This window comes from Gekko japonicus, unplaced genomic scaffold (genome assembly GCF_001447785.1).
Source record: "Gekko japonicus isolate JY-2015 unplaced genomic scaffold, Gekko_japonicus_V1.1 scaffold657, whole genome shotgun sequence".
NCBI classification, from domain to species: Eukaryota; Metazoa; Chordata; class Lepidosauria; order Squamata; family Gekkonidae; genus Gekko; species Gekko japonicus.
The window spans coordinates 377856-392866 of NW_015175989.1; the positions used below are offsets into that span (position 1 = coordinate 377856).

Sequence of the window (15011 nt, forward strand, 5' to 3'; positions counted from 1 at the left end):
CCCCCCCAGCAGCCTCTCTCAAGGCAAACTCTGAATGCTTCTGGCTGTCAGGTTGGGCCGGGCCAAACCTACAAGGATTTATGGGGAGCAACTTAATTTCTCCAGTATTCTTCTTCCTGTGCTGTTTCCTCTTTGCCTCCTCCTGACAGCCCCCATATCCCCTCCCGGTTTTTTGCTTCCTTTTCCTTCCCACCCACGAGCCAACCTACCTTTTATCTGCCCCCCCCATCTTCAGCTATATTTATTATTTATTCATTTATACGCTGCCTTTCTCCACAGTGGGGACCAATGTTCCCTTTAAGCTCCACAGTGTTGTGAGCAAAATTCTGCCTCGTGAGTGAGTCTACATTTGTCTATCCTGTAAATTAGTTTTTTAGATTCTTTCCATAACCTTGTAAAAGTCTCAGAATGAATTCTTTTAAACTATATTTTAAGGATAATTTAAAGATTATAAGAGAAAACAGAATCAAGTCAGATTTCATTACAGAAAATGTTGTCCTCTACAGGGCTAGACCAGGCCTCTGGGGTACAGGTCTACTCACCCCTTTCCACTATATTGGTAACTTGGCCTCCAGATAACAGGTCTACCCACCCCAGTTCGCTATATTGGTAGACCTGGTCTTGGACTGTCACCCTGTGCTGAGCCTTAGAGAACATACCAGCACTTAGGGGGGAATAAAACTCTTGCAGTCTAATTTGGGTTTTTTTTAATGAAATATCACCATCAGCATTACAGGTCAAGTATCACAGAGGTGGAACAATCACTGTCAGAACCCTGCCTAACCTAACAAACAGGAAGTAGCTTAAAGTTATCAACCTGCCCAAATGACTTATTTCTTCAAATGTTTATATCCCACTTTTCCCTGTGACCCCAAGCAGCTTATAAATCATACTGAAAAGGATAATAGGGGTGTACAAAAAAACCCAAACATTTTTTTCTTGGCTCCATTATAGCCTGTGGGGAACATTATAGTCAATGGGCCCTGTAGGCTATAAGGGAGAATCGATCCAGGGGTATCTGGGAGAGATGTTTTTGAGGTAGAGGCACCAAATTTGCAGCATAGCTGTTGGTGCCTCCCCTCAAAGAAAATCTGAAGTTTCAAAAAGATTGGACCAGGGGGTCTGATTCTATGGTTTGGTGTAGTGGTTAAGTGTGCAGACTGTAATCTGGAAGAACCGGGTTTGATTCCCCACTCCTCCACTTGCACCTAGCTGGATGGCCTTGGGCAAGCCGTAGTTCTGATAAGAGCTGTTCTCAGCCCCACCTACCTCACAGGGTGTATGTTGTGGGGAGGGGAAGGGAAAGGAGATTGTAAACTGCTTTGAGACACTTTTGGGTAGTGAAGGGCGGGGTATAAATCCAATCTCCTCCTCCTCCTCCTCTTCAGCTCCCCAGAAGAAGGTGCCCCCATCCATTGTTTCCAATTGAGTGAAAAATGTCTTCTCAGTTCACGTGTGGGCTGAAGCAAAAATCCCTGCGCTGCCGGCTAAAATTCTGTGCACCAGCGTCCCCTAGCACAGTTTAGAGGGGACTTTGGTGGGGACTGCAAACAGCTTACGTCATTCTCCATTTTATCTTCAGAACAACCCTGTAAAATAGGTTAGACTGTGAGTGTGTAACTGGCCCAAGGTCACCCAGTGAGCTTCCATGGCAGAGTGGGGATCTAAACCTCAGTCTCTCAGATCCTAGTCTGAAACTCTAAACTACATCACATTGGCTTTCTTGGATGGCTACTCTTGAACACTAACAAGCAGCTGGGCTGGGGTGAGTTGCGGAAGTTGTGTGGTGACAAGTAGCAGGGTGGTTTCTGCCAGGCGTGACCCTGATGAGTTCTCCCTCAAAGGCCAGAATAGCCCTGGAAAGGGCCCGGCCCCCTTGTCCCTGCCTTTCTGAGGCTTGAATGCTGGCAATACTGCTTTGGTTGCCTAGCAGTTAAGACAGAAGGAAGAGCTGATGTTGAATCTCAGGTGTTTGGGGGCCCAGTTTGCAGGTGATTTCTGACCCCCACATTAAAAAAGTGCTGTCTCCTAGCAAGGCTGGGACTCAGCAGAGCTTCCCAGGAGGGGGACTGGAAGCTGACTTCCAGCTGATGTGGGGTTCCCTTATCACTGGCAGTCTACTTCTGAACATTCTGTTCCGTCGCTGTTTGCATTATTTTGCCTGAGCTGAACAAATCTGCATTCAGCTCACCATCTGACTGTTGATCACAATATGTTTGGCTGCTGAACAGATTCACTGTGAAATTTGCAGCATCCCTACCTAAATGTAACAGGGTGGGGTGGATAGTTTTTCTCTCCCAGAAGCGCCTTCGACAGAACTCTCCTTCCTCCCCCTGCAACAGAAAGAAGTACTGTGAGAACCAGACCCACTTCATGTGACATGTCTCAGTGACCTTAGGGGGAAGAAGACAAACTGTAGACAAATAAAAGTTTAATTTTTAATGTTCATAGAGCTTTCCTGGACAATGGATGCAAGGCCTGATTTCTCCAGGTGTTCACTTGGCATCCTACAGCAACTGGGCAGGGCCACAAACAGACTTGTGTGGCATGCCTAAGGGAGCAACAGCACCTTGGTGAATAGTTCATGAAAAAGGGAGGCAAAGTTTCAGAGGGCTGCCACAGAATATAAAATGATGTCTCTGAAAATAGGCAGATATTTGGAAGATTTTTGCCTCTATAGAACGGGAATTTAATCGTATACCAAATTTGTAACTATCATTGATCCAGATAAATTAAAGGCCACTCACTGGCATTTGTTAAGCAGTGCAGAAAAGACGTCTAGGTAGTACCAAGTGAATTTTAACTTTTTATGTTTGTTTTGCATTGTGTTTCAGAGATGGCGACTTAAGTTTAAGTAGATCAGTGGTCAATAGCTCTGATAAAATAAATCAAAAGAGCGGGTCTTCGATATTCCAGCATACTGTAGAAAGATGGAAAATCAATTCTTCCTTGGTCCTGGAAATCAGGTGAGTATCTCAAACAACACTCAGCTCATTTATGTGCTCCGGAAACTTGCAATTTGTGTGTGTGTGTGTGTGTGGTACAGTCTAGCAAACGTCTCTTGATTTTAGAACTGTTAATTTACAGTTCATCTCAGGTGGAGACAAATGTTGGATAGATAACCTTGGGCCTGATAATTATCTGATGGCATAGCCTACCTCTCATAGTTGTCAGGATACAAAGGAGGGTTGGGGGAGTTCTGTTTAGATTGCTTTGAGCTCCTTGGAGGAGGGGCAGTATGCAAAAGCCAAAGATCAATAAATATGATATAAAGGTGGATATTCCAATTAAAGGAAAATGTGTGTATGTAATACAATAACCAACTCTTCACACAATAACCAATAAAGATTTATTTTTAGCTGTGCTTCTCACACACGCACGAGGCTGCCTCATACTGAATCAGATCATTGGTCCATCAAAGTCCATATTGCCTACTCAGACTGGCAGGGACTCTCCAGGGTCTCAGGCAGAGGTTCCTTTATGGTTGTAGTGAAACCTGATTTACCAAATTTTGAAGACAAAGAGGGATTAGTCATCCCTTGTGAACCTCCCAGTAGCATCTTGTGGCCATGGCTGAAGTCAGAAGTTGGACTGGATGGAGTTTTGACCAGATCATGCATAGCAGTTCTAAGTTCATGTGAGCTTGATAAAGCACGTGGCTTTTTGTTTAGGTGTTGGCATTTTGATTTGCCGTGCAAAGTACTCATGCTTACCCTCTGGACTCTGAAGCAAGAGAACTGGCTGAAAATCCAGATTCACTATAAAGATATACCTTTGGCACATGCAGTTTTCAGTCTAAAAGGAAATAATGTGTGTGGGACAGTTGCTGCAGTTCTTTTTTAATTGTTTTAATTTTAAGCTTGTTTAAATATGCATAGCATACAAAAAGCATACCACGCTATAACAATAATAAACTGTTACCATTAGTGTGATCCCTACTCTGATAAAAAATAATAAACAAGTGGGAACCCACAAGGACTTGTGGGAGGCATCTCATTTCCCCCTTCCCCCCTATTTTCTTTTTCCCTTTCCTTAAACTCTCCCATTGCCTCTCCCCTTTTCCTGATTCCTCCTCCCCTTTCCACCCAACAGCCAGCCTACATTTACCAGCCTTTTTGTCTTCAGGTTTCCCTCTCCCCCCCAGCAGCCTGTACTTAGGAAAACTATGGTCCAGTTGTGTAGTGTTGGTCCCTCGGCCAGGCCCATTTGCCTGGTAAGGAACCCTCAAGGACTTGTGGGGGGACCACCTTACTTCCAGTTTGGTGTAGTGGTTATGAGCGTGGACTCTAATCTGAGAGAACTGGGTTTGATTCCCCACTCCTCCACCTTGTGTGACCTTGGCTCAGTCATAAGTTTGTTCAGGGCAGTTCTTGAGAGAGCTCTCTCAGCTCCACCTACCTCACAGGGTGTCTGTTGTGGGGAGGGGAAGGGAAAGGAATTGTCAGCTGCTCTGAGACTCCTTCAGGTAGTGAAGGGCGGGTTATAAATCCAATCTCTTCTTCTCTTCTTTATCTTCTTCCCCCTGTATCTCTCTCTCCACATTATTTCCCCTTTCCACCCTTCTGATAACCCCCATATCTTCTCCTCTTTCCCTGCCTCATTATCTTCTTCTTATCCACTTACCAGCCTACCTTTTATCTGCTTCCCATCTTTAGCTATATTTATTATTTATTTACTTTTCTGCACAGAGGGGACCAAAGCAGCTTATGTCATGCTCTTTTCCTCCTTTTATCTGCACAACAGACCTGTGAGGTGGGTTAGGCTGAAAGTATGACTGGTCCACAATCACCCAGTCAGTTTCCACAGCAAGATGAGGATCTGAACTAGGGATCCCAAGTCCCCCCGGGGGTCGGGGAAACCCCCACCCCAGAGGCCCGTTCCCCGGCGCTGTCGGATTGGGCCCCGATGGGAACTCCTCCGTATGGTTTTCCCTTGTATGGCCGTGCCCCCGCCCCCAGCGTGCCCAGCGTCATTACATCACTTCCTGGTGATGTATGTGCGGCGCGCACGCGTGCTCCGGGATCCACCCGGGAGTCCCCCGCTGCCAAGGTAAGTTCCACTTGGCAACCCTAATCTGAACCTGGGTTTAGCAGACCCTGCTCTGAAGCTCTAACCACTTGACCCCACTAACTTTCATAGGGTGACTGCTGTTGAAGAGTAGCAAGCAGCCTGGTATAGATGAGTCCACCCTCCAAAACAGCCATTTTCTCCAGTGGGACTGATCATCTGGAGAGTGGTTGTAATTCTGGGTGGTCTCTAGCTCCTGCTTGGAGGTTGGCAACCCTAGTTCCCTTGAAGGAAATGGCTGTTTTGGTGGGTGGAGTCTATGGCATTGCACCTCTGAGATCTCTCCATTCTTCAAACTCCACCCTCCCCAGGCTCCACCTCCACCTCTGGCAACCCTATCTCCTTCCCATCCAGCAGCCAACCTGCCTTTATCTGCTCCTCTGTTTTAAGCTCCCCCCCCCCGCCAAGCCACATCTACCTTGGAAAATTGTGGCCCAGTTGTGTGATGCTGGCCACAAGGCCAGGCCCACTTGCATAGTAGAGAACCCTCAAGGACTTGTGGGATGGGACCTAACGATTTAAAATTTTCTCCTCTCCTTTTTATTGGCACTACAGCCCTGTGAGGAAGGGTAGACTGAATGCATGTGACTGGTCCAAAATCACCTAGTGAGCTTCCACATCCTGATGGGAATTTGAACCTGGGTCTCCCAGTGCCTACTCTGAAGCTCTAACTGCTACACCCGACTGGCTCTCATAAAGTGGCTGTTGTTGAACAGTAGCAAGCAGTCAGGCCTAGTTGAGTCATGCAACTCAGGTGGTATCAAGTCACCCAGAGGTTGCTTCTAGGCCTAGTGTTGCCAACCTCCAGGTAGGACCAGGAGATCTCCCAGAATTACAACTGATCTCTAGATGGCAGAGATCTGTTAGCTTGGAGAAAATCTGCTTTTGAGAGTGGACTTTATGGCATTATACCCAGCTGAGGCCTCTCTGCTCCCCAAGCCCTGCCCTCCTCAGACTCCACCACAAAATCTCTACAAATTTCCCAGCCTGGAGCTTGCAACCCTAGTCAGGCTTGACCCCAATTACTCCTCCCTGAAATGCCAAAATAGGCCTAGAAAGGCCTTTACTTACAGAGCTAAGCCTGGAATACTGTGGTTGGCTAGCAATAGCCACTTATGGAGTCTGTTGCTTAAAGCTACTGGTTCTCCTTTTATCATTTTTACATTTTTAAAACCACCAAACATATTTTGTTTAGATTTCAAATTTTCCTGCAAAACCTGGGGCCCTTTTCAGGTTTGTAGAAAGCTCTGTCTTGCTTGTTATCAGCTCCTTTCACCGGATTTAAGTATTCAAAGATGGGTCAACTTTGCTTTTAGAATATAAAATAATCTCTATAACAATTCATATTTGATAAAATATAAAAGAAATGTCCAGAGCTAACAACATTATAATCCCAAATTTAGTACTTAGCTCTGAAACAGATCTGAAAGTTGAAGGTGGCAACCTAAATGACTCCTGACAGCTTGATGTACAATTGTACTTCGTACAGTAATTGGGTGATGGCTTGTCTACATGCAGATTAGGCTTGGTGTTGATTATTGCCTGCCTGATACCTTACACTTTCCATGCATCAGGATTGTTAAGTTGCCCACTTAACAGAATAGTCAGAGAGTGATTCAGCAAAAGATCAGCTTTATTCAGCAACTCAACACAACTCCAACACGGATCAACATCTGATAGCCAGAACAGCTTTAGCATTGAAGCTGTTCCACTTTTAAACTCTCCTGGCTAATGTAGCCACGCCCTATTGTACAATATCAACCTATGAGGTTGTAGAGTTAAGGTCCAATTACATTAGTTCCCGCTCAGGAAGCTTGCTGGTACTTGATTGGCTGGTTCTTCCTGGGCTACCAGTATGATTGGAGGGATTTGGATCCTAGCCCAGGACGAAGCTTCACATGGTGTTTCAATAGGGTGATTCACATACAGTTTGCCTTGCATTGAATACACCACAAGGATTATTGTTTCTTTCAAGATATTCAGTACCAAGGCTTGGGAGCTTTATTCCAGAAAAAATGGGTACCTTTCTGGACATCACTAGTAAGCATAGTTGATATGTGACATGCGATGCTGGGAATTCTTTAGGACAAATCTGCACTACGTCTGCTAAATTCTAGGCTACTCCAAAGTGAGGAACTGAGTAGGCTACATTTTGTGAGGAGGTGTAGCAAATTATTCCTCCTGAACAGTTTGCAAAAATGCAGGAGAGATCAAAGAGTTCTCTTGCCCAAAACTGCATCAGCCTCATATAGAGGATTTCATCTCTACAATTTTAGGGTGGCACCATTATTTAAAAAATGATTTATTTGTTTATGTCTGAAGTCTCATTGAAGTATGCAGTCCATCTATATTATGACATTCAGGCGGTTGGTCCCAAAGTTTTAATGTCTTGTATAATAAACCACCAACCCAGCCCCCCAAGATATTAACAGCATAGAGCTAATTAAGATGTGCAAAGCTGCATTAAAAGGAAACCAGCAGGGGATCTCTAGCCTGAGAGCTCTTGGAAGGCTTAGTGTCTGAACGGTCCTGTGCTTTATCACCAGAAGAGCAAATAGCCAACTGTGATTCAGAAGACTTGCATTTCAGTACACTTGATTGATTTTTTTTTTTGAAGGAAATAACATTATTTTGCATATGCAGTTAAGAAAATGGCCATGAAACTGCTTTTGTTGAGAACTGTTGTAATTCAAAGTCGGCTTCCTGAGTCATATTTTACTTTCTGTTACATTGCCAGTAGAAAACCACAAAGGCGATTGCATCCAGCTCTGTTGCACAGGGGATTTCCATTTTCTTCTTTGAGGAATCATCAGGGCTTGACTTCGAAGATGAGTTGCTTTTCAGTTTATATTTGGCTCAGAGTTTTACCTTCTGTCCTGAACACCCTTACTGTTTGCTCCAAATGCTTGTAATGCAACACATGCTTAAAACTGGTGCCACTGACTCCTTATTGATATTAGCTAGTGGAAAGAAGAGCAGCAGTGGCCTACGCAGTGGGGCACTGTTCTTCTTAGACATTGCTGCAAAAAGGCAGCCAGTAAAGGAGCAAAGTAGATTCCAGAAAGAGTCCTGATACTGTCCTCTTATCTTACTTTCTTAAAAACTGTCAGTGCTGCCCCCTTGGAGAGGAGCTGTGGCCCAGTGGTAGAGCCTCTGCTTTGCATACAGAAGATCCCAAGTTTAACCCTCCGCATCTCCAGGTAAAAAAAAGACCAGGCTGTTGGCGGTGTGAAGGATGGCTACCTGAGACCCTGGAGAGCTGCTGCCAGCCTGAGGACTGACCTTGCTGGACCAATGGTCCGATTCAGTTATAACAGTTATAAGGCAACTTTTTGTGTGTTCCCTGCACACGTGCGATCTGAAGTTCTCTTGGTAGCCAGAAGGATGTCTTATTGTGTGAATTGTCCCTTAGGCTGCAAGTTCCGCAGTCTCCCAGCTTAACTCCCCCCCCCTTAGGCAAAGTACTATGTACACTAATAGTGAAATAAGTAAATAATAGTGATAAGTAACCCTAGCCGCTGTGGCACCATGAATTATTTCATCAACCTCCCTCTCCTTTCACTATTTTCAGAAAATACAGCCTTATAACGTTTTCATTATTCATCTTCCTTTATACTCGCTATGTCATGAGACGGATTCCCACTCTGTCTTTGTGATTGTCACAATAAGAGGAGTATAGTACAAGATTCCCTGTTGGAAACAAAGCGCAGAAGAGGCATGAAGAGCTGTGCACAATAACAGCAATAATAATAGCAGAGAACCCCATTATATAATCAACATATAACAGTTGCTACCCTTTTGTGGCAGTGAAATCATTTCTGAAAGCATTAACACACACTCTAGGGGCATCTTGCATGGTCACCTGTGCATAGTAGAAGAAATGGGGATTTATTATTAAAATGTTTTACTCTGTTGGTTAGGTTTGTTTTCTGAAATGCAGCATGAGTTTCATTGTGGGCCATGTCACCTGGCAATTTAAGCCTTATGTACTAGGATGTTCTTTTAGGTTGTTGGTCATTGGTTATGGCTAGTTTTCGCGTATGCTTGAAGTCTCCTTTCATTCCTTTACTTTTCTGGAATTTTTCTCTAGTTATTTCACTTCTTTTAATTCTGATTTAACTAGGAGAATTTCTGAAATTAGTTCTGGAATTGAAGCAGGAACACACCAATAACATGGGGGATGGAAGATGCAGATGGAATAAATATCTGACTATTGTAGCAACTCACAGATGCATAGTGCTCTGAATAACACTCAAGATTTTTTTTTAAGTAACAATGGAGAGGGAGAAGAAGAACCATGCTGGATTAGGCTAATGGATGCTCCAGCCCAGTTTTCTGTTACTCAGTGTAGCCCTGGAAGTTTCACAGTTAAGATTACAGAGACCAAAACTTTCCTACTTCTGCCTTCTCCAGCAGCTGGCATTCAGAGATATACTGCCTCTAAACATGGAGGTTCTAACCACATGTGAAAAGCCTGCTGAATGGCTGGCTCCCTGTTTGTGACTGATGAGCAGGATGTGAGCCAAACTGGCAAGTGGCTGAACATCTCTTAGTGCCAGTGTCGTTTCTCATGTCAGGTGGGGTTCCAGGAGTAATATGCTTGTGTCAGTTCTGTGAACTGTGTAGAGCATGGGTGTAAGATCAGGCTCCTTAAGAATTTTGATTTTGCTTGGTTTTCACAAAAGAAGGACATGTACCAAATTAAAAGTGCTGGATTCAAGTGGGAAAAGGTTTATGTGTTTATCGTTAGTGATTTATTCTGTACTGAGGAAGTGATGTGACTTGTTAGAAAAATGATCAATGGAGTATTTAAAAAGGGAAAGCTTTGTTTACCAAGATGCTTCACAGGATAAATAAAATAGCATGGAGTTAGTTATAATAGTGGTCATTTGTCTTTTGGTAATCAATAACACCTAGGAGAATCTAAACATAAATCTTCCATTTTCATTCCTCACAATAAATTAACTGCAGCTACAGAATATGGGAGTTTACCTAAAAGCGTGCAGATTGCCAAGTGGTTGTTGGTGCCATTTGTCTTCCTGACAGTGTTAGAGATCTGCACTTAATTACTGATCTACATAGCAAGTACCTTCAAAACAGCAAATAATAAAAGTGGTCCATCAGATTCCACTGAGCGTCGTTAATTTAATCAGAAGCGTCACTTAGAAGTGATGTCCAGTATGGATGCTGAGAACAAGAAAGGAATGGGAATGCATCTTTCCCAGGGATATCCACAGCACAGTTGTTCACAGATATGATCAAAAGACACCACTCATGTTCTTTCCGCTATACTCAGCGGGGAGTGTGTGTGTATTTCAGAGCTCAATGGCTGTGTAGAAAAGGAGAGAGTTTAAAAATCTGTCCAGTCTCAGAAAACTAACATTTATGGCATAACCCTAAGGAGAGTTACGGCCAAGCTCATCAAAGTCAGTGGGTTTAGGACAGTATAACTCTGCTTAGGATTGTGCAGCTAATTGAGAACAGATTTGTTTTAATAAAAGTATCACGTACACAAGCTGGTTCATCTGTGATGATTAGGCTGGTTTAAGCAGAGACTGGAAGTCCGATACATGCCTTAGTTCTGTGTTCTGGGGTTGCATGGCAGCACAGAGAGTAATTCTCCCCTGTTGAAATGCAGAAGACTCCCAGGCTGGAATGTCACCTGTGTGCTGCCTTGCATAAGGTCTGATGTATGATTTGGAGCACCCCAGACATTCAGGCTTTTAGACCCGTTGGCTCAATCAGCATTTGAGTGGCCTTAAATCCTTTCTCCTGGCAGAAACCTGTAAAGCTTCTTTTGATTTCTAGGTGCAGCGGGATAAATACAGTCCTGTCGGAGCCTTTGTCAGCCCTGCTGAATGTTAGCATCTCTCATGCCATCATTTTAGCACAGGGGCTCTCAAAATGCTAGGCGAGTGCAGCCCGCTGGTTACAGGATACATTTGATTTGATTTGTGTGAGGTGGGCCTCCTTCAAACAGGTGCCAGCTGTTTCTCTGGAAGATGTGATTTCCTCTCTGACACCTTCCATTGTGTGTTTTGTTCAGGCCACAAAGCCACAAAGCGCACAGTCGCAGTCCTCTGCCTCTCAATCAGTGCAGTACAAGAGACCGCACACAATCTTCATTCATGGGTTTGTGTTGATGATCAGTGCTGAGGTCAATAGAGGAACCATTTATTTTTTGCCGGTTCTTTACTTCATAAGCTCTTCTTTAGGGTGCCTCCTGCCAGGGACTTTGGACCATACTGTGAGTCCATCATTCCAAGAAGGCTGCTTAGATGTATTGGGCTGCTCCTTTTCATCTCCCACTTCTCCTTTTCCAGGATGATATGCTCATACTGGTAATGATACAATTTCTGAGTGCATAGAAATGGATTTCATATCCACCTGGCAGGACCAACACTATATATTCCTTGTATATATCTCATCACTTGGAAGTTAATGGTCCCACTTTCATCAAAGAGACATATTCCTTGCATATATCTCATCACTTGGAAGTCACCACAATGAAAGTTAATGGTCCCACTTTCATCAAAGAGATTGGTGCATCTCAGTTGGTGCCATAAACAATATGGCAGTGTAGCTGACAGATGCTTAAGTTGTTGGCACGTGAGCTGCCCTGAGCCCTGCCTGGCAGGGAAAGGAGCGAGATAAAAACTGAGTAAATAAAATAAACTACAACTTACTGTGACTGAAAATTAAGTGCAGTATAGTGAGTCAAGGGCTGGCCTGTTTGTGGCAGATGCCTGCAAACTGCAGACCTCTGCCTAAGTCCTGCAGGGCCTGTGCTTCTGCTGCCATACTGCCATGATCCTAGCCTATGTATTTAAATCAGATCAAATAAGGATAGCATTAATAAGCAGGGTTAAATTAAGAGCCAGTGTGTATAGCCGTTAGAAGTTCAGATCCCCAATCTGACATGGGAGGCTTTCCTGGCCGACCTCAGACCTGACACTCACTCTCAGCCTCACCTACATCCCTGGGTTTTCATGAGGATGAAATGGGAAAAAGAAAGCCATATATGACTCACCGAGCTAATGGGGAAAAGAAAGCCATATATGACTCACCGAGCTCCTTGGTGGGGAAAAATTGCACTAACTAGCTGGGCAGATTATCAAGTAGAGGAAGAAGTGAGAGAACCGAAACATGCCAGCAGCTGAGTCTGCCGTGCCGAGGGCTGAAGGCTGACCTGACCCTGAAAAGTGTAGGGCTTTCTGGCTCAGTGTGGAGCTGGGCTGGAAGCCAGTTAGAATGTAAGGCTGGCTGTAATGGAGCACAAGATTGGACAGGATTAATTACAGCTACTGATGAGTAGCATTTGTATGGTCCATTTTCAAGTATTTAGAGCCTTTCGTTTGCAAAACACTTCCTATGGAGCATTTTCAGTCATCCTTAAAACAGTTTTTCATGATTGGCTGGAATCATTTCCGTATTTATTTATCTGCTTGTTGAATTTAGTGGTCACTTTTCTACTTTAAAAGTTTTCATAGTCCCTTGCAAAATGAAGGTGTGTATTATTCCTAACAATACTACACAGCACTCAGCAGTCTCTAATAGATTGGCTGGACCATCCCAGAAAGGCCTTGCCCTCTTGGCTTTTCTGGAAGATAGCTGAATCACAAAGAGCCATCTGTGGTCCCTTCAGCTGCCTCAGAGGGTGTGGATGAGGGGGGCCTTGCCATCCCGGCTCCTCAGCATATCACAGATAGCAGGCAAAACCCTGCAATGTGTTGCTTAATATCAGTTGCAAGGTTGTAACTCAGTTCTTTTCCTGTGAAAAGCTAGTGGCTTCTGTAAGTTTCTTGGGTAGTGACACTGTGTTTGTGTCTGCTTGTAGACCAAACCAGTACAGTGCCTTATGAACTGCAGATAGTAGAGGCAGGATTTCCGTTAAAACTCATCTTTGATTCTGCAGCATGTCACAATGTGTAGCATTTCCTCCACCAGAAAGCCACAAACCCTGAACTCAAAGATGCTTCTGTACCTTAAATAGCAGTGAATAAGGGACCTTGTTCAATAAGGTTGCAATGACTAGAGAAGCATTGGGTCCCCTGAGTAGTGGGAGATTGTAGCCTACACAAAACCATTGTACAGTAAAATCAGGGGTTGGGTTTGTTTGTTTTTGCTTATGAGTACATTTCCCCCAAATATTAATACAATTTGCTTATCTAAGCATATTGGAAGGCTTTTAAGGATTACAGTAATGGTAAAAATAGTCTTTGCTAGAGAAGAAAGGAAACTTTTTTCTTGACTTGCATCATGTACTTGGAGCTTTAGGCACTTCAGGTTTTCATATTTTCTGTTCTGCTTCAGTTCTCGGTCTCATGCATGATGAATCATCAGATGTTCTTCCCTTTGTTTCACATCTTCATGAAAGTCCTAAACCAGACAGAAAAACTCCTGCCTTCTCATGTGAATCTGGTTTAAGATACAAGAAACAGTGGTTTAAAAATGTTCCCAAAAACAACTTGACCACATTTCACTTGCCCTTTGACTTTAAAAACAGTTTCAAAAATTGTTTACAAGTGCTTGAAGCACAAGAGCCAGCATGGTCTAGTGGTTGTAGTATCAGACTAGGACATGGGAGACTGTGGCACTTATATCTCAACAACTATTTCTTGAACTGGCCTCTCATTCCCCCCACCACCTTTGCCAGGCAAAATTTGTAAACAGCAGGGATAGTTACATTTTGAATTAAGAGTTAAGCTTAAGTCCAATTAAGCATTGATTTCCACCCTAGTATTTCAAATGCTATTCCTTTTTGATAACTGCTGTTAAAACACATTTGTACTTTTCATAAGATGCCAGCCATTCTCTCTCCTTTTCATCTTGTAAGTTTTACAGATGGAAGGATCTTAGCACATCGGCTGTAATACTTTCTCATTGGGCTTGTTTACAGCTTGAGCTTTCCGGTATGATGGAGTTCATTTCCTTCTATTTTGTACTTTTGCAAAGTCTACAGACTATCTTGATGGACGTTTATCTTTTTGGTTTGTGTATGCTTTATTTTAAGAATGCTGCTTTTTAAAATTCATTCTCTTGACCATTCTTTGGTGTTATTACCTTATTGTTACAAAGCCCGATACAACTAAATGATACAGGTATCAGGTTACAAAAAATAGACTATATGGGGGCATGTGATAGGGGCTTCAGAATTATGTGTGGGGGGTGGAAAAAGTGGATACAGAGAACTTTTGCTCTCTCTCCCATAATAATAGAACATGGGTGGTGCCCAGTGAAATTGATGGGCAATAGATTTAGGATGGACCAAAGAAAACACTTGTTGAGTAAAGAAGCAATTAAATTGTGGAATTCACGGGACATAGCATTTAAAAGCAAATGGGACCGATTCATGAAGGAGTGCCTCACCAATGGGTGCTAGTCAAGATGACTCAAGGAAACCACTACACCCAGAGGCAGGAACCCCCTGAATGCTAGTGCTAGACTCCTTGGCATCTATATCCTTTTCACTGGTCATCCAGGGCAACTGGTTAGCCACATGTGTGGCCTCCCCACACCCTCCCGGGCCTTTCCTGGCTCACCCACGGAGGCGGGTGGGCCAGGGAAGGTGGTGGGTTCTGCAGGCCTTTTCTGGCTCGTCTGCTTCAGCGAATGGGCCAGGGAAGGCACAGGGAAGCATTTAAATGCCTCCCTGCACCCTCCCAGGCCTTTCCTGGCTCACCCGCCTCGGTGGGTGGGCCGGGAAAGGTGGGGGGCTTACTCAAGGCCTTTGCCGGCTTGCCGGCTTTGGTGGGTGGGCCAGGGAAGGCCGGGGGCTAGCTTGGGGGGCAGCGGGCTCCCTTCACTCAAGGGAAGGTAAATTGCCTTCCCTTTCAATGAAGGGAGTGTGCCGCCTCTGCGACATGACTGGGGGGGATTTAAACTTTAAAACTCGAGTCGTACTGCAGAGGTGGCACACTCCCTTCATTGAAGGGAAGGCAATT

The 15011-nt window shown here is 44.2% G+C and overlaps 1 protein-coding gene across 1 annotated transcript in view; it reads left to right on the plus strand.

Moving 5' to 3' along the window:
* Positions 1–15011, plus strand: part of ST8SIA4 (ST8 alpha-N-acetyl-neuraminide alpha-2,8-sialyltransferase 4) — a 132380-nt gene that overhangs the window by 14789 nt on the left and 102580 nt on the right. The window contains exon 2 of the mRNA XM_015426340.1: positions 2835–2966. Coding sequence (XP_015281826.1) covers positions 2835–2966 — 132 coding nt within the window. The remainder of the gene's footprint in view (positions 1–2834; positions 2967–15011) is intronic.